At 39.6% G+C, this 21,147-nt stretch overlaps 1 protein-coding gene across 5 annotated transcripts in view; it reads left to right on the forward strand.

Annotated features, from left to right (window-relative positions):
- cadm1a (cell adhesion molecule 1a) overlaps positions 1-21,147 on the forward strand; it is a 359,846-nt gene that overhangs the window by 263,621 nt on the left and 75,078 nt on the right. For all 5 annotated transcript variants that reach the window (XM_072374265.1, XM_072374267.1, XM_072374268.1 and 2 more), the window contains 2 exons: positions 11,150-11,302; positions 15,127-15,264. In XM_072374265.1, coding sequence (XP_072230366.1) covers positions 11,150-11,302; positions 15,127-15,264 — 291 coding nt within the window. The remainder of the gene's footprint in view (positions 1-11,149; positions 11,303-15,126; positions 15,265-21,147) is intronic.

The following is a 21,147-nucleotide window of genomic DNA, read 5'->3' on the forward strand; positions in this document are numbered from 1 at the left end:
TGTGGGATTTCTGGTTTGCACTGCATTTAATTCCACATCCCAATCATTCCAGCATTGCTCCAGATGCTGAAAAACACTTTGTTTGTGTTTTGTGTATTTTAAGGTCAATTCCAGCAAGTTAGTTCTGCGGCTGGGAGACTTTCAAGGGACAGGAAAGCATAGAGACAAACACAAGAGACAAATACATCCTGAGTTTCCTTTAGTTCTCAGTGTGTCAGAGATGCAGGATGTATCACAAGCAATAATGGCAAACGGTTTCCTGGCCTGCAGTCCCCTCAGCTACCATGAATTCACTCCATTTTAATCTACAGCTGTTTAGTGCAGATTGTTTTCAGAATTGTTAAACATCAAAATAAGCACAGATGATGATGCTCTGGTGCAACAATGACCTTTTTAATATGTGAGTGCCTTTGTGCTCCCATCAGTCAGCCAGCTGCTAGGTCATAGCTAACACTGTCATGTGTTACATTTTTAGCAACAGGTTGTCAGCAGAGACTGAAATGATGATGAGATTTTCATATTTTAGCCTTTTAACAACATGAAAATAGATTAACAACTTAGCATTACAATAACAAAGTGCTTGATATTTTGACAAAACTTAATTAGTACTTAAAATTCTGCATAGATGGATTATTTGTAATTATTTCTCAGGCATTAATAATTCAAGATATTCATAATTCCCACAATATTTTCACCAAATCTTTTCTTTCACCTTGCTGACGCATTAGACTCAGTACAAGTGGAACATACTTAAACAACATATTGTGGCAGGAATAAGCTTGATGAATTAAGATGTGATCAGAAACATCTGTTAATGCTGCTTTTCACGACAGGCTGAACGTATCTCAGTTCTGTTTGTTTTGTCAGATAAATCTTTTCACTTAAGATCTTGATTTTATCAGTCGTGTTACACATGAAACGGGCCTCCTTATCCTCCACATTCTTTCTCAAGATTCTCGGTCAGACACATTGACACCACAAAGCGTGCCTTTGCCATCACTCACTCAAGCAAAGACAGTATCCTCTACTTCAAATGTACACCCACATGGCTGCTTGTTTCAGAAGGTGAAAGAAGAGCACTCACACACAAACATTGCTCCTGTTCTCCTGTGGAGGAGGGGACCAATTGTAGCTTCTGTATCAGTGGGTGAGCGGCGAGCAGCGAGCTTTAAGGTGGCTTCATGTGGAAACAGCTCAGCTCAGCAGCTTAGAGGGCTAAACATACACCAAAACTCAATACAGTACACTCCAGTCCAATTTTCGAAAGCTGTAGAATGATTCCAAATCCTAATAATTTTGGAATGACATTTTGATGTCTAATTTTAGGTATTGGATGTTATATGCAATAGGTGCACAAGCGCAGGTTTGAAATTGTCATAAATGTTTTTTAAAGGCGGGAATACAAACTATTAATCACAGAATAATGAAATGTTTAATTTCAGCAGTATATACTGTATGAATAATCAGTGATATGTTTCAAATAAGTCAAATAGAACAATGGAAATGATATGATTGAACAGACAGCTCAGGATAGCAGACAGTTTGTTTCCAGCTGCTCCAGAAGGAGTGTACATTTGGCATCAGTGCCACTCAAGGTGCATCGTGTTCTAAATATGTTCTCAGTTTTTATCTGAATTTGATATAAACTTGTCATGTTTGGATATTAGTTATTTTTTAATTCATCGTTCTTACTGTCTCTTGGATTATTATTATTATTATTATTCTTGGAGGTTGTGGTGGGTTATTGTTGGCGTTTGTCTTTGATTCCATTATTGTGTTTAATTGTTACTAATGATGAAATTGTTCTCCTCTAACTCCAAATTCCTGAACTAATGACTGATAAAAACAGGTTATTATTAAATCAGTGATAAAGGTGAGTTATTCCCTTGTGCTGCCACAAAGGTAAGTGGTGGTGTGGTTGAAAATTAGGATTGTGCCAAACTGGGATGTGTTTGCATGGTGCTGATAAGGATTTTGCATTTGATTAACTTTCCACTATGAGTGTGTTATTGTTTAGGGGCTTGTTAGTGTAGGTGTGGGTGTAAGTGTCTGCATGTCATACTCCATCAGCCAAGATAAGATTCACAGGAGAAGCCAAAGAATAATAATAAACTTGTGTTAGATGTTTCAGACAAAAAAATACACACTACAGACGTATAACAAATGTACATTTTCTTTTTTTTGTTATTATTATTTTAAGATAGAAAAGGATCATGCAGATCACTCCCAATTGTGAATACTTGACTCAATGTGAGAAGAGGACCAGATTTTCAGAGAAAAAAGCTCTTCTTAGTCTTAGCTACAACTGAAGAAAACGAAACACTCCCACATTCTGGGTTTAGGTGGTGACGGATGCTATAGAGCCTGGACTTTGCCTAGAGTGAAGAGGAGGGTGGTGATAAGAGTGTAATTACCCCTGCCCCACCCCTTCTCGCCCACTCTGACACCCAATAATAAAACTTCGATGTGCTCCTCTCAAAAAGTAGCTGCAGCCACTAATCACAATTGATTGCAGCCACTTAGGCGAGGCACACTCATCATCTCCTGCTCACTCTGGATGGGAGTCATCCTCCGCCAAGGCTGGAGGGGAAAAAAAAAACTATCCAAATGAAATGCAGAAAAAAATGAAGATTAATCAGTGATGGGAGGGGAAAAACGTGTGTTGTCAGTGGAGGTGAAAAGAATTAGAAAAAGCCACGATAAAAGATACACGGCTAAATCTACTATTGTTTTGTTTTTGAAGTGTTCACGACAAGCGTCATCCACACTAATTCACCCGCCCCTTCGATTCCTGTCAGTGCAGAGAGGATGTTAAGTTTTAGCTGCGGAATTTCAGAAGGAAATGGTGAAGATAAACATCTGGCTTTATAGCCACAAACACTGTACCAGCCTCATAATTCTAGCCATTTAAGAGGCAACTTACTCACACACAGGGTGCATATGCGTCTTCCTCAGGAAACTGATTAAATGATACAATTAGTCTCCAATACGTTTTTTTTCTTTTGGAAAGCATTAAAAAAAAATAAAAAATTCTTAAGTTATCTAATATACATTAAATAATCGCTAAAAATTAATTAAATTGCATAGATTTTCCCCCAAAAAACTATCAATACTGGTCACTTTGATTATGATCTAGTCCTGTATTACTGTACTGTGTTGAACTGACCTTTAGGGAGTTCTCCATCATCATCATCATAGTCAGACTTGAAAGAATTTGCACCAGCTCAGGTCAACCATTTAGTATTTAAAAGACATGCTGGCTAATAATGTGACATGAGCTGCAGCTTTGAGAACCTTTTAAAAGTTAAAGGTGTATTTTCTCTCAAGAGTTTCAACTCTGGGATATTGGCTCATGTCCATCGCCACTTATCTTATCTTCTCTGAAGTTCAGGACTGTGACTTGTGCAGTGACTGTTATTTTCTTGACACATGGGAGACCAGCTAATGTGCTCACTGCGTTTGTCTTGCTACATGAACCTCTATCTTTTGAGATTCAAGTCTAACAGATTGACTCTGTCAGTAATATTGGTTCTAACCGTGATGCTGCTGCCACCATGTCTCACAGATGGAAAAGCTTTTAATGCTCCAATGCAGTGTTTTAATTTTTCCAAACATAACATTTAGTTCTCTACCAATAAGTGGAACAATACCGAAGCTGCTCTAAATTCTTTTGAGACCTTGGGGACTATTTCATATCTTGTTCTCGGAGTGATCCTTTTTGGTCAACCACTCCTTTTAAGGGGAACTGTAGTCTTGAATGTCCTCCATTTGTAAACAGTCCGATTACAGATTGGTGGAGTATAAACTCTCCGGGGATGGTTTTAGAAACCCGATCACGTCTGAGACCTTCAGAAATCCCTGAGGTAAGTCTTGTCAGTTTTCCCATCATTTTTTAATTTCTCTTTTAGGTCATGTAAATGCATCAAGGCTACTTGGTTAGACTTCGAAAATTAAATTATAAACATCAATGCAAAGCGAGGTCACAGCATCCAAATAAAAAAGTTATCAGAGCTGGTATACTGTAATATTCATACTGAGTCACTGAGGAAAGTCAAACTATCCTCAAAGTCTTCTTGTCTGTACCTTTACTGTACTGTGTTAGCGATGCCTTTAAATGAGCTTAATTTCTATCAGCTGTACAAATCAGTGCATCAGATAATTTACAGCCTTTCAGGAGTTTTGACTGACGTCTCTTATCCAAACGCCTGACTATCCACTTACCTTTGTCAGGCATCTGAGATGACCCTCTCATGATATGATGGAGCAAGAGAAGAACAGGACAAAAAGAGCATGAAGCTAAAGGTCACCCTTTCTTCAAAGTGCGCAAAACAAAGAGAAAGATGTATTCTAATGTGCTGGGATGTAACCGTAAAAAAAACTATCCGCAGTGTTTCTTGGCTTGTCTTCTTCTTGCCATGACAGCCCCTTTTCTGAAATGTTCTGCTGTCCAATCCTGCTGCATTAAGCAGGTTGTTATCACAGTCTGCCCTTGCATCTCTTTAAGCCTGCAGTATCATCCCAAACCTTGAACATGGGGAACATGTCCTTGCCACTGTGCCTTGGTGTTTCTTTTCAACATGTATTTATTTATTCAGCTCATGCTTGTACCACAATGCCACATTTAGAAGTGACACATAAGAGGATTATTGAAATATTTGGGAAAGCTTTTATGAAACAGATTTAAACTCATTGACATGGGTTGACTCACTGAATATTCTATTTGAGTATTAATAGATGTTAATCTATTGTTAATCTACACATTCAGGTTGAAACTAAAACTGGACATCTACTATGGGGGTATGTGTATTTGATATGCTTTTCTTCTTATCTCGGTTACAGATACCAAAATAGTAATCAACAATTTAGACATTGGCAGCACTGCAGCAGATTTAACCGTTTTTGTTTTCTCATGAAATATTGGATGTGGTTCCTTCACCAGTGTGGCTTTCTTCCAGATGCTCTGAATCCCTCTCGCAGTCCAAACACATGCTCGTAGGGTTAATTACTGAATAGGAATTGGCTGTGTGAGTTCACGTGGTTGTTAGTCTCTGTTCGTTAGTCATGTGATGGACAGGTGACCTGTTTGGGGTGTACCCTGCCTCTAGTCTACAATCACCAGGGACAGGCTCCAGTCCCTTAAGTTATTCTGAACATGATTAAGTGGGTATAAAGAAAGGATGGTTGCTGGATCTGAGGCATCAAAGTTAGAAAAGAATCTAAAATACAGTGTTAAAAAAAGCCTTAAAAGTCACAGCTATAATTCAAGTGAGTAAGTCTCAGTCAAAATAAAGAACATGTAATTTGTCCTTGCTGACATGAGTAGCACTTGAGTTTTTTCTTATGTATTTCCCTATTTGTTTAAGATTAGAATTACTTTCTTGTCATGTAGTCACATGAAATTACTCCTCTGCATTTGATCCATCCAGGTCGGCACCTGTCTAACACGCACATGCACACGCACACGCACACACTGACATGAGTCACACATTCATGGAGACAGATGCCATACACTGGAGTGGCCAATCACAGCAGCCAGGGAGCATGGGGACACAGTGCCTCGGCCGTGGCAAGGAGGTGGCAAGAGTGGGAATCGAACCACCGACCTAGCACGACCCTCTCTAACCACTGAGCCTACTAACCACCTATTGTTTAGTAGTAGCCTTTAGTAGTTGCTCGGATCATTATTACTATTGGTCCTATCATTTTGCTCTGAATCAGTGTCTGTGTTCAAATTAGCTTAAAGGCTAAGTAAACCAATCCTAAGCTGCGGTGTTATGTGTTCAGTTGCCAAACAAACATGCCCTTCCCCTGAGTTTAAAGAGGACATTCTTCTTTACATTACAAAACAAGAAAACAACCACTTTGCATGGAAATGTGTGTTTTTAGTTTGTTGTAATTTAAAATGCTTTGCATATAGGATAAACACTATGATATGGAGCAAATACCATTAGGGCAAGTAATGTAAAAACAACATACTGATTTTTGTGAGACATTGTAAAAGCCATGTTCGTACCAAGCTGATAAAGAGCAAACTCTGCTTGCATCCTCAGGCCTTTACATTTCTATGTGTCTCTTTGAAACCAGAATGGCTCCAGTAGCGCAATATTCAAGATATATTCAGAGTTCAAGATGTTAGCTTGTGCGAGATTTACTGTCCCTCCTGCTGGCCCTGCTCCTTTGCCCTATCTCCACATGCCCCCTATTCTGTGCATAATTCCAAATGCTGCCTGTTGTTGACTGGTTGGAAAGGTGTCTCGTGTCTCAGTCTGAGCAGCTAAAATGACACACATACCGTCCTTGAAAGATGACATATGAACAGTGTTTCTGTGACATAAGCCGCCCAGTGCTCAGTACAACACATGTCATAAGGTGAAAGTTACAGCTATATTCCATCTCATCTTTAAAGTTGTATTGACTCACTTGACTTTACCTCGGAAGTCGTTATTTTTGAAGCATTATTTCAAGGTCGCCCTGGATCTGTGGGGATATTGGAAATAGAAATGCTCAAACATACTAGAACATGACAGGAAGCCTACAGTGTTTATAAAGAAATATTTTTTTATGATGTACTTACTGTGTTACTGCTTATTCTCCAACTGTAAAGTCCAGCTTTATGCTAATGATATCACCTTTTTTGCATCTCAGACAAGACCTGATTAATGCTTTGTACCACACTGTGATGGTTTACCACTGATATATATATATATATATCATATATGTATGATATATATGTATATGCACATAGTCTATTTAGTAATGGTTTTAGTAAACCATATGCTCAAAAAACAGAACCAGAAGATAGATATGTTGTTCTGTGCGTACATCTGGGTAAAGAAAGAAACTTTTTTCTTTGTCTTTATATCTTTAGCACACAACCGTATGATGCTGTACTCAGTATTAATGAATGCTCACAGCTAATGACATCCCCAGCCTTGTTGCTACATTTGTTACTTTAGTCTCTTTGTATGGAAGACATCAGAGCATCTGTCCAGAGGAAATCCACCTAACACCATTATAGCAATACGCTTGTGTTTAACAGCTTTCTGAAACAATGAGTGTAAGATTCTTATCAGGACCCTTATGTCTTTAGACAAATGAAAATCTATTCTGACTCATAGAATAGTAGCAAAGATGTCACATTCAGAAGCAGCTGTGCCTCGGAAAACAGGCTCTTTTGCAGTGCATGTGTATACTTTCAGTTCAATCTGGAAATGTTAGATTTTATGAAAGCTTTTAAAAAATGTTCACTAATAAGAGGCATGTTATTAATTTGCTACAATTCGGTATGCTTCGACAAAAAGAAAATAATGCTGGAATTAAGCAGTTGTTTTTTTTGTGGCAGATTAACACCATTTCCATGAAAAATAATCGTCTTCTATTCTACGTTTTTAGGTTACACTTTTTTCCCAGATTGATTTTACTGCCACTCAGCTATTTGTTGTAGTGTTGTAAGTGCAACTCTTTGACAGTGTAACCAAAGGCATAGAGAACTTTTACCATGTAGAGAGTACCCAACATTAAGTCCTTGGTTTTAGTCTTTGTCACAAAGTAAGCTACACGTTGAGACTAAATATTTTGATGCGGGTCGTTTTGTTTTCATACTTAATCTCGTGACATGGAACAGGACCTACGCCCTTGTTAACTTGATGAAATCAAATAAAATGCATCTGCTGAGAACCCCATTGTAGATATGTAATAATTCAGATATTTGTCTGCAGCCCAAAAGGAATTTTACGGTTCACACTGCAGTAACTATGCAAGAGGCAGATTGGAAAAGAAAAAAAGGCAGTTACAGGATTGTAGCCCTATGAGTACACGCATCAGCCTTTTTTGGAAGGTTCTACACCTATATTATATATCATCAACGTCCCCCCACTCCAACTCATAAAAGCTCATCTGTTGATGAAAATTATATATTTTTAAGTTTTACCCATTAGGAATCAGCCCTTCATTCTTCAAAACAGATTAGATGCAACTTTACACTTTTGCCTGATTTAATATACACAAATCTGCAAATATGCTAATTAGTCCACACATCTATTACATCTGCTTGTCTGGCTGTAGTTACTCACTATCAGCTCTGCTCACACACTGTAAAACTATTCTATGCCACATAATGGGCAGATTATAATAGTTATAATGATTGAGATGGGAAACCAATTCTAAGGAGGGTCAAATTACAGGGTCGTGCACAAATGATTGTATCAGAATGGTAATATATGTATCATTCTCTATAGCATTAGAAATGTATCTGTAATGGAGAACATGAGCCTTAACCTTGTTAAACCTTATTCCTTATCACTGGCTCTGATAAGTACCTCTGTGAGACTTTACAGGGTTGGTTCAATTGATAGGAAAGCCTGGTTTATGAGATTGTCATCAGTTCACTGCAGTTTCAAAAAGGAAATACTCAGTCACTGTGCTGACGTCTTGATTTGTTCATGGTTTGTTTTTGGGCTTGGCAATTTGGACTTGAATTCCATATCCATATCCTGGTTTTCCTTGGCCCAATGGTCATATACGATATGCTGTTGTTTGATATGAAATGGGACAAATCTTCACTTTTAACTCAATGCCACTTTTATTTTAGACTTGTAATTAAATTGAAATTCTTGCTGGGTTTCTTCTCCTGCTCATCAAAGCACAGCTGTCCAAATAACAATTATATCGGTAATAACAGGCCTTCCCTGTTTGAAAATGTACAGCTGCGTGTAAAAGTAACACTTGTTAGGACAGTACGTTCACCGACTTGTTTTGATCACAATATTCAAGGTGTGAGTGGTTGTGAAACTGCCTGGGGAGGTAAAGTCTGAGTAGAGTCTAGGCTGAATGATAAGTGCTGGTCAGTGCTGTAAGTGATACCTGTGGGTTTTCCCATTTAAACCTGGATTGCTTCTGCGCTCCTCTCTCAAACTGTCTGTCTTTGCTGTCTAGAACGCTTACGTTGGTGTCCTCAGAAGAGTGTCCCTCCTCTTTGACATTTTGTTGGACCACAGATTATTAAGATGAGGAGTTGGATCTCCTGTGTTGTGCCATGCACCTGCAAAGTGGTTGTTTAGTAGCTGCACTGGACTGCATACACAAAGTGCCGGAAGGCTTACATACATGCATCAAACTGAATAATGAATGGAATGACCTGTGTCTTGTACATTCATTGCCTAAAGGCTGGATCACGGTTTCTGTGTTTATGGACCAGTGTGGTTCCATTTGATTAGAAATGTTCTTCTTTGCATTTCACTACCAAGGGTCTGAAAAAGCTGTCTTTCATTGCAGTAAAGGTTTCTGTGGGCTCACCCTGACATTAAAAGCATTTATCTGATGGAGCATTCTTATCAGTATCCCTGACACGAAGCATGGAGTAATCTTGCAAGGGCAGAACATTTTGTTTACATCTTTGAGCACAGGAGGAAATATGACCTGCAGACCACAGTGTTGCATCCTCTCCTGCTATGCTGTGTCTCTTTTTGGCCAAGTAACTTTATTAAACTCTGCCAAATACATCTGACGCTTCCTGGATTTCTCAGAGTTGACCTTGGTCTAACAAATCTCATCATCCCCAGTCATACTGCATGTTAGGAAGATCAAGAAGAGAAACTCGAGTTTATGGTAGAGCAACGAGAAAAAGTTCAACTTTTCCCTTTTCCTTTGTTGTTTTTTCTTTTATAATTGAAATTTGTGAAAATTTGATCACACAGCTTTGACTGGCTCATGGCACCATTAAATCTAGATGCAGTTAGACCATACAGCAACATCGTCTTCTTTCAGTTTATTATCTGTGAAATCAAATCATAATGTGACCCAGTGGTTCTTCTATTTTTTGAATGTTTTGAGGTGCTCTGTGTCAGAAGTCTCCATATTCTGTGCTTAAAGCTTAAAAAAAAAGAGAGAAGGAAAGAAATAGAGCCAGCTGATGGGATTTGTTGGGGTTCAGAGTGCAAAGAGCCTGGAGATGCTGTCAATCAAAGCAGAAATTATTAGCACAGGGGTGGAGATAGGTAGGCTTTCATCCTAACCACATGTTGTCATTCTACATTACAGCTGATGGCGTCCGCTTAGGTAGGTGGGAAAATAAAGTTGGGTGAGATGAAAGTGACGACAGATGAGAGAAAGATGGTATTTGTGAATCTGTCATCAATTCTTCTGTTGGCCAACAGAACGACAGGCTAGGATGAGGCTTCTGTTATTACGAACAAAGTTGTGCAGCGCGTCTGCATCACACTGCATCTTTCTTAATCTCGAGTTTTAGTTTTTAATCTCTTTCTACTGTGATTGAGGATTAAACTTAACTTTTTTTCCTTTGTGGAAAGTTTTTTGAGTGTGCGGTTACAAAAAATAATTACACACTTCTTTTTAAATAATATGCCAAGCAACATGAACTGTATACCAGAACTTCTTTGTGGTTCCTTTGTTTTGGACTAATGATTAGTGTAGAATCAAAACCAGTCAGAGACTAAACCCCTCTTTGTTTATACATATATATGTTGTCAAAAATAATACTAATTAATTGGCTTCTTGATGGTTATTCATTTCTTTATAGTGTTTCTTTTTTTTAACAGCATGAACAGTTCCACAAATATGAAGTACGAGATCATCGTCCGTTGTAATTAAATAGAAGAAAACGCTACCCATGGAAATACAACAGTGGAGTTGACATAATGACCTCATTAATTTACAGAGAAATAGACAAAAACATTTGCAGATATCCAAGTATTAAGCTGATAAACTGAGATCATATGTAATAACAGGCATATCCTAGATAACATTGTCCACTGAGAGAATTGTTTGTTAGCATTGACTGGACAAATGTTAAAACATCAGAATAAAACACTAATGAAATTTCCATTTAATTCATTATTTGTATCGGTTCTAACAATATTGTCGCATTTCTCCCTTCATGTACAGCATCTTGGTGGCATCTCCACACAGACATGTCTGAAGACGCCTTCATCCGCTCTGCTTAACTTTTAAATGCTAGCACTTTCTCTTGCTTTGAACCCCCGCAGCTATTCTGATCTTACAGTGATTAAAGAGCGTTTTTATCATGTGTTGTAAGACTGCAGCAATACTGTGCCTCTGCAAATAAATAGACCTAAAAAATGTAAATATGCCATATAGATTTCTTTTTTGTGTGTTTTTCTTTTCCTTTTAGCACTGAAAGATGCTCGCTTTCAGCTGGTGAACTTCTCAGACAACGAGCTGCGGGTGTCACTGTCGAATGTCTCGCTGTCAGACGAGGGTCGATATGTTTGCCAGCTCTACACAGACCCCCCACAGGAAGCCTACGCTGACATCACAGTGCTAAGTACATCAAAGCATACGCACACAACACTTACACACAATTTATTTTCATCACGAGGAAGGTAAAGGCTCTTAATCACATTTTGATAATGGAAAACAAGTTTGACAACATTGTGGACAGGTTACAACAGAAAGTTATGTTTTTAAGTTTATTCCAAGTCATTATCTGATGTTTAAATCATTCAAATTCTAGTAACCAGGTTGAAGAATAAAAATATATCAACACGATCTGCTCAATAAACCTGATTAATGCTCAGTTTGTTTGAGTGTGGAGAGATTCCAACCCCATGTTATGAGTAACGGTTCCCTAAATGTAACAGCTATGGCAGTAAAAGAAAGTCTACATGAAAATTATCATCACATTAAACACACAACCACTTAAAAAATGTGAGAAGGCTTTACTCTTCGGATCAGCTTAAGTTTCCCTTCAAAGCTTTTTTTTTTTATTTTATTTTTTTTACAACACACTTGACCAAGATGTTTGAGAGTGTGAAGACAGTTTGGTCCCTTCTTTTCTCCACAGTTTCTGTTCACACATGCACTGCACAACGTCAGACTCTCTGCTGCAGATGCCATCTCACAGCTGGAATGCAAAGTAATGGCAGAGCAGCATACAGGTCAACAGAGAAGAGTAGAAGCAAAAACCTTTACATGTGCTCATTCACAGTAAATGGTGACTGTTACCGTCACACACAGTCTCACCCAGGGATCCTCCCTCCTAAGTCGTAGTTTATGCTTTAACGTCATTTCTACCGACGTCGTCGACGGTGACCCCTCCACCATAGCCTGACGTCCACCTCCAAACAATTCTAACGACACGTCGCGTAGACGCGGGCCGTAAGGGCTGTGATTGGTCTGTTCAGAACGTAATTTCCGGTCTTAATGACTGTATACGGCGAAGAAGCTCGTTGGCATTCAAAATGATGGAAAGTGCATTTGTTCATCCAGGTTGTAAATTCAGGGTTGTAAATTCACCCGTTGCCAGCCTCGGCCGGTCGTACAGACCACCCCCGCGAACGCCTTCTCTGTCGCCTGCGCTTCAACATTTGCAATTTAAGCATTTGTTCTTCAATATGAGCTCCAACTGCAAATACAGCGGCTCCACCTCGGTTGCCATTGTTTACTGTTGTTAACTGTGACCGGAAGAAAAAGCAAGGATTTGGCTAGAACCCCTGAAACCACACAAACACACAGCCACACCTCCCTACCGGCATGGTGAATTGCAGAGCAACACGTTCCCTCGACACAGAACTTCGAATGCTCAATGAAGACGTCACATCGTCTGTGCTGGAAGACTATAAATCTAGCTTAAGACATTGAAAAATATCTGAAAAATATCAAGAATGATAAAACGTTATTGACATTTGTGTTCTCACATTTCACCCCTCCGGAACATCTGTGGAACATTTCACAGCTGCAGTGCATATTTAACACAGAACAACAGAACATCTGTATCATTGCAGCTAACAGCCTTTCCTACTGCAAACCTGGAGCCTCCCTGTTACATTCAGTCAGGGCCCTGCAACATAAAGCTGCTGTCTGTCAATATGGCCTGACATGATTAATTAAACATTACATACACAGAGAAGGTTAGACTTACTTGAAGAATTGTCAGACGCCAGAGGCGAGAGAGAATAATGAATATATTGCAGTATATTTAATGATTTTTTTGTTGTTGCAATTGTTAGTGCTCAACAAATGGGTATATTAAGGTAGAATTTAGCCATTATTGTTCATTAAATTCCACTGGCTGATATTTACCACCCTCCAAAATATGTCATAATTCACACTTGAACCAAACCCTAAACCTAACACGTATTACTTAAAATATCTATTTATTTTTTCATTATTCATTTATTTATCTATTTGTTTTACAAGACGACAACATTGTCACTGAGACATCCTTTTATGTAACGCTTTACTAGCTTGTGAGAGATGAAGTTAAATACCATGTCAGACATGACTGCTAATCAGTTTATTTGTATAAAGCACAAATACTCAGTGTGTCCTCAGTTGATCAAATCGTTTTCCTCTTTTTTGGCATTCTGAGGGACTCAGAAGGTCAGCTGTCATCTACAGTTTCTGCCAGCAAGTTGAAGCGCAGCATCTCTCTGTTTCTGTCACAACCGGTTGGTTGGCTGTGGTGTGGTGGAAGTTTGAGGACCCGGATGCAGATATAATTAAAGATAAAACTTGATTTATTTAAACAAAATAAAACGCAAAGCGCGACTGAGCCGGAATACAATGAATATAAACTGTGGAGAAATAAACAGACAAACAAAACTTGACTATGGTTGTGGCTGTGAAAAAACATGAGGCAAAACCTCAGCCTGATGACGGGGAGGATTTCGCAGAATAGACCCCGCGGATTTAAAGGAGTTTCTGCAGTTGGTCGGAGCCCTTTGGACCAACCCACTGAAAAGACTCAAGGTATCAAATGAACTCCTTGACTTTTTTATGAGAAGCCTGTTCATCTGTTAGTCACAGATACCTCGCACATCTGGGAGGAGGCCGAGAGGGTCAACCGTGCAGCCCTGGAGGAAATCTTTGGGCGGAGGTCTGCACAGGTGGCCTCCAGCCACGCCAGTCCCTGCTCTAGAGGGGGCCCAGAGGGGCCCACCCACAGTCGTCACAGTCTCCAGGGCCACAGTCGTCAAAGTCTCCAGCTCCAGCCAGATCGTCGGCAGTTCCAGGCCCCTTCTTACGAATGCCCGGATGGGCTCGCCTCTTCCCGCTGCTGCTCTGGAGGGGATCCTGCCAGCTGCACAGCCTCCTTCCACACTTTCTGCTCCCGAGGAGGCCCAGGGGAGCCCGCCTTCTCCTGATTGGTAGTCTGGTCGGCCGCCAGACCGCCTCCAGTTCCTGGTCCCACGTCGCTGGATGTCTGGTTGGCCGCCAGACCGTCTCCAGTCCTTGGTCCCACATCGCCGGATGTCTGGCCGGATGTCTGGCTCCTTCATCACTGGTCGTCTGGTCGCCGCCACACTGCCTCCAGTCCCCACGTCTCCAGATGTCTGGCCGTCCGCCAGGCCGGCTCCCTCATCGCTGGCCATCCGCCGGACAGGCTCCGGCTCTTGGTCCCTCCTTCAGAGCCCCTCCCTCCCAGCCAATCTTTGGGATGTCTGGGATCCATCCTTGAGGGGGGGGGGGGCTCTGTCACGTCTTGGGTTTTCTGTCTTTGATTGTTCTGTTATGGCTTTAGGTTTTTTCATGTTTTAGGTTTATATTAAGTTTTTCCATTGTTTTTTCCCCAGTCACTCTTTCCCCGTCATTAGGTTCATCCACATCACCTTTCTTGTTCTCAGCTGCACTCCATCACCAATCACCTCCCCACAGTATTTAGTTTCCAGTTTCATGTTCACAGCAAAATCTTCACCGTCATTCCTGCTATGTCATTATGTTTTGTCACGTCAGTGTTTTTTCACAGCCACAGTCAAGTTTTGTTTGTTTATTTCTCCACAGATTAGATTTATTGTATTCAGACTCAGTCGCGCTTTGTGTTCTTTTTGTTTAAATAAATCAAGTTTTACTTTTAATTATATCTGCATCCGGGTCCTCAAACTTCCACCACCAAACTTCCACTAACCAAAAAGCTTTGTTTGAGTATTTGTCGACTACCTTAATTCATACTTTTTAATATTTTTTAAAAATAACTGCAATGCATGAGTAATTCAAAGGATGTGACACGGCCATCACAGTTCCCTGATGCTGAGGAGTCTCTTCTCTCTAAAGTCCGCTCTGCCGACATCGGAGCAGCTAGCACCATGAGTGCAAATGTATTGCATTTCCTCTGTGTTTACAGAAATGTGTTTGTTTGTCTCGTCGCAGTTCCTCCAGGTAACCCCATCATTGAGGCACGGGATGAGGTCCTAAGTGAGGGCAACGAGACAGAGATGACCTGCACTGCCATGAGCAGTAAGCCCGCTGCCATCATCAAATGGATGAGGGGAGATAAAGAGCTTCCAGGTAGGCACTTAGAGGAAAAACATGGTCATCAATCAAGACATGCCCTCTTTTAACACATTACTGACAGTAGTTAAATGGTGCTGAAGATAGAGCAAATATTCATTTCACTATACATACATTTGTGTAGCATTTTGTGTTCCATGAACTTTAGAAAATAATCCAGAGATCTGTCACCTCTAAAGCGTTGAAAGTTTGCTCTGAAACAACATGGAAGTAAAACATGGGGACCTAAAACATAAAAGCTTGCGCACAAACAAAAGAAAATTGCGTAAGCTTTCAGTAATTCTGATTGATCCCTCTCATATTCTGCAGTCTGTATGCTGACTACATCTCAATTTTATCTTTAGAAGTCATAAAAACCTCAAAATGTCATTAACTAGTTAAATGTAGCTGATTAATCTCACTTAACCAACAAATAAACAACCGCATTTCTGTTGATTATTTGAAGTAATACATGTCTCCTCATTAACTCTCCTAGCATGTCTTCTCCTTTGAGTGAAAATCCGAAACAAAAATGGTGAAATTGAAATATTTGATTCATCTGTGGATGTTATTATAATTGCGGTGTCTGTGCATTTGGAGGTATTAATCAAATTCTTCTCAGGGATTAGTTGAGCTGCAGCTTATTAACAGAAGTACGTCTGATGCTTCGATGCTGTGGACTGTTTGGTGAAAAACAGTCTTGGCATTCTGTCGCTTTTAGCTTTCTCTGTGGGAGAGCATCGTACATGTATGCTCAACGCAGTGCATGCTGATCAGAAGCCAGATGGTCTCTTTTCTCTTTAGCCCAGAGGACACACCATCCATAATTAAATAAATAAATAAATCATTTTTTTCTGCCTCACCTCAGTCCATCTTAAATGAGCACTGGGACCAGAGGAGGTGGCGATGTTTTTTCCAAACTTTCTGATGAGAAATACTTTTTTTCCGTTTCATATACAGACATTCTAAAAATGTTTTACAGCGCAGGCCACGGTCCCCCCCCCACACTCAAACGTACACCACACACACACACACACTGATGAACATTTCTATTTTCGCTCATGTGCTGCTATGTTTTATATTAAGCTCTGGTCTTACTTTGAGTTGATTCCTTTAAAGTACTGGATATGCAGAGGTGACAGAACATGTTGGCTCACTGCGAGCTCGCATGGCTTCATCAAAGGTAGCTGAGCTTTAGAAGTCTCTGCAGAGCTTGGGGTGAACAGGCCTCCTGCCAGGCAACTCTACCTCTGAGCCCAGACTGTAAGCTGTGGAAAGACTTTCAGACAAAGGTTCCAATCAGAAGTTGTGTTGAGGACCCTGGAGCAGCTTCACCTCTGCACTGCAGCACATTAAACCCTTACTGCTCATATCAGAGAATCATCCAAGGCGTTTAGGTCAATGGCTCAGAAGTTCAATCAGTTGTGTTTATGTTAACTAATGGATGCAGGCAAATATCGGCTGCTGAATAGGAAAAAGGTTTTTTAGTTTCTGTGTTCAGTGATTCCACTGGAGCCGATAAATGATGGCACCTACAGAATGTCTCCATCTCAACTCTGCAAATTCTTCCACTTGAGAAATCAAACTGTGTTTTCTTTTTTCAAACCTCCCACGCTGATTACACAACGGTGTTTTAAGAAATGTGAACATTCAGTAACCTTAAAAAGTGAAAAAGCTTCTTAAAGAAGACACCCTGCTTCACAAATACCTTTATGCGTTGCATATGTTATGATTTCAGCTCAAGTTTCCATTTAAAATACCTCAAAGATGCTAGATCACACCTATCAATGGCTATGATACCCCTGCGTTAAGTCCCATTTAAAATGGACTGTTTTATAGTCTGTAACTTTCAATCTAACTGAGCTGCTGATGCCAACCCCACTTTTCCAGGAGAGTTCAGAGAGAGAGAGAGAAGCAGGACAGCAATGCATTGCAGCATAACTTACATAGAAAAGGATGAGGCATGCAATCACCTCTAATTTTCTGTCTTTGCCATCATTGTACATGCAGATATAGCTGAAATCACAGCAAAGCCCTTGTCTTATCTACTACAGAGATCTATGAGGATCTCATTAAGGCACATTGAGGTCATAAAATGAGGAGTTTTGAAATGTAGATGTGCAGCTGTAAATAATGGCAGGTTACCATGTCAAGCTGCAGTTGGCTGCGTTTCACTTTTTTTGCAAACTGATGGAAACATAGCCACATCTTAATTAATTCTGTGGGGAAATTTCCATCTAAAATCTGTGCGAGGAGTGTTTCTTAGGTTCGTTCGTGCGCCCACAGCAGGGTATTTGACGTGGTTTGCATGTAGCTGAGAAATTTTACACATAGTGTAAGCTGAGGCAGCTCTTATAAGAAAATAATAGCAAACTGTTTGAAGAGGGCAGATTTCTGCTTGCCAGGAGCAGAGCATCTCTGGTTTTGATGTCAGAAGGGGCTTCAAACCTGATTGGCCTGTGTCTGATCATACAAGGAAATGGTCTTTTCCCACTCTTCAGACTCGTTTGGTTCAAGTAATTATGTTATTTATAGCAATGAAAACGGTTTAAACACACTGACTAATGCTCATTTATAGTTTTATATATATATGTGTTTATAGTCATAGTATAGGGTGAAACCACTGGCTAGTGTAGCTGTTATTGTGAAATATAATGTAGTGTTCAGGGTTTACAGATATCTCCCTAATATTGCATCATTCATTGATTCTATTCATTTCTTTTATTCATATTTTACACAGTGTGTTGTGTCATTTTGACTTTATTTGTCCTCCATGACTCAGCATTCTCAAACCAAGACTTTTCACAATGCTCACTTGTTTGGCGGAGTGACAGAAAATGATTTGTATAATGCTAAATGCCCTTCAACCACGCACCTGTTTTGTTCTCTCACATTTTTTTTAGTATGAATTGGCTTTTCCAGAGCAGAACCAGCGCTCTTTGAAGTTCTTCAACTGATTGATGCCATTTTTTTGCAACAACAAAATACTCAGTGGTACTTAAAGGCTCACTTGTCATAACATTTTATTTTGAGCATGTCATTTGCTTTTATCCATCTTCACCACAGGTGAAAAGGTGCTGCCAGCTGAAACGGACATAGACCTTTTACTATTTAGATAAAACTTTCTAGTTGGAACATTACTGACATTATTTAATTTTGTGTTGGGTTTCTGGATCATGCTATGGTAGTTAGCTGCAAAATGACAGCATATCTTTATTACTTCAGCGGTACCGCTTTGCTTCTCTCCTCGGGCTGTCCACTCGCTCCTTCACTGACACACTGTATAGTGTTCACTATAGAGAGGAGTCACTTGTGGTATGATTAGCCAGCTTCTGATGCATCTCAGGCCCTACTTAAGAGCATTGGTTCTTCATAATTGTGCATCGTATCGTCAGTCACATGTTACATAGATAAACGCCAGCGCAGGATACGTGATGTAGTGTGAATGTTACATGTGAAAGAATCGTTATATTCGGGTAAATATGCCCTCGTGTTGTTGCTTGTTGGGCTTGAGTTTGCCTTGATAAGCTTTCAGCATATTTTGCTGAGAATGCTGAAGAACATTCTGGACAGCATTTGTCAGGACAATTTTTTTGGATTGTTGTAAGACTAAATATATTATCCATTGATTTGTATGCTCTTATGTTGATAAGAGTATTAAGAAATATCCCTTTAAGATGCATTTAGAACGTGTTTTAAAAGTGTGCTTATTTTATGATTAATCATGAATTAAGTACGGACAATCATGCGATAAATCGCAATTTATTATTTGAATCGATTGACAGTTGACATCGGCTAAAACACTCACAACACATAGCCAGGTGCAAACTAAGCTAAGAGGGGCAAGAAAAAGAAAGATGAACAGAGAGAAATGACTTACCATGCCAAAGCTCTGGCACTAGGGCAGAATAACTTATCTTGCCTTAGGCTGTACCTCCTAGCAGACTTATTTCTAATTAAATGTCCCTGGAATTAAACTTAATTACATTAAAGTATAATCACACTCTATTAAATATCAGTTAAAGGTTACAATTGTCATGCTTGGTCTAATGTAAATCCAACCATCTCTCTAATATGCACAGACCCATTATCCTGCTATTATCTGTCTATTGCCTATTGCTCTTATCCTACCTGTGTAGTGATTTATTAACGTATGCTGAGATACTGTCTCCACTTTAGTAGCTAACGATACTGGGAAAGTCATACAAAAAGGAATCATTGCAGTGCAGGTTCTTCTCTTTTAAGGTCAACAAAAATAAGGCGGTTAATAGGGTACTTTATTGACAGACAGAGAGCAGCCATTAGCCTAAAGTGCTAAAAGAAAGCCACGGGGTGATTTCAACTACCCTGCCCTGCCTCAGCTGGAAGTTTATTTATACACAGTATATAATGGAATTGGAGAGACAGAGAGTACATTTTACATAACACAACACTGTTCCATTCCATGATTCCATGAATCAGCAATAAATTTCAATAAAGCAAAGTTGTGGAGGCACAGGAAAAGCGTACCAACTTCAAAATGGCATTTCAGTTTTCATTTGACCATCCACTGCTTTCAGTGACATTCATCTCAACTGGCACAACTGAAAATGTTTCTCCTGGAATGATTTCAGCATTGAATCCATTGAATCCTTACAGTGAGCCATCACTAATTCACCATCTCTTTAAAGAGTTTTTCAAGTTAGGAGTTTTATCTAAAAGAGAATCACACACAATTAAAACAAGTCTACCATTATTATGAATAAAAACACTCTTAATTTCAATTAGGTAGTAAGGGTGGACGTAGTTTTTGATATGCTAATTCTGCATTTTAGCTCAGTTTTTGTTACATAATGTCTTAGGTAATATGTCATGTGTTGTTGTTCATTAGAGGGTTGATCTCATTTTAAGACATAGTCAGGACCAAAAGTTTCAGTTGAGCTAGCAGTAGCGCGAGGGGAGCACAGCCTTTTTAGTGTATGGTTTAGTAAACCATACACACATAGAGAGTAGAGAAAGCAATAGCTGGGACGTGCTTGTACAGGGATGGAATGCTTCTGTGGAGTGTTTGTACATAACTTTTGTTGCATCCTGATGCTGCACTGTGCATCAACCAAATTATCTCCCTCCATTTTTATAATTTACATGGAAGACTTAGGTTGCATGCTTTTTTTTTGTTTTCTCATACTTTAACTCTTTGCATATTAACATTTCATGCTGCACACTCAGATGTCCATCTTTGATATCTCCTGGTCTTTTCTGCCTTTCCAAAGATTTTTCCAGCAGTCGGTTTTGGTGCCATACTGTGCACAGCAGGGTTCTTTTATTTTATCTCTACATAACACAAATGGATGATGAGTTGGCAGCTGCTTGGTGATGATAAATTAACCGGAGTAGGAGGAAAAGAAGTGGCAGGCTAAAAAACTTCCACAAGGTAACCACTGTGTTTTAAATTGCCTGACTCGTGTATGATTTGGCCTCCAGGAATACTTAATAGCACATAACTGCAGGAAGATGGTATCCTTCAAGTGGGAAGGTTTTTTTTAGGTGATGACAGATGGTAGAATAGGCGGGATAGGCAGGAAATTGGTTGGCAGCCAATTAATCATTTCAATAATCTTACCATTTATGCTAATTACAACTTATTCTTAGATACCTTTGCACTTGTCTTTGTGAATCCTCCCAGACCTGTAGACACTCAGCTTGTCTCAGTATTTTTATTTCACAGTGAGTTTTGAAAAGTGTAAAGCGAGAGACTCCCAAACCCCAGACTCGAATCAAGACATTTGTTCTCTAAGGTTTTATGCATCTTAAGACATTTTGATTTTAACAGACCTTTTCAGGTTGCGACAGCCTGTTCTTTTGCAGCACTTACATCACACAGTTTCACTTTTCGGGTATCCAAAAAAACAGCTGTCACCA

Source organism: Leuresthes tenuis, unplaced genomic scaffold, assembly GCF_036924035.1.
Source record: "Leuresthes tenuis unplaced genomic scaffold, fLeuTen1.0.hap1 SCAF_21, whole genome shotgun sequence".
NCBI classification, from domain to species: domain Eukaryota; kingdom Metazoa; phylum Chordata; class Actinopteri; order Atheriniformes; family Atherinopsidae; genus Leuresthes; species Leuresthes tenuis.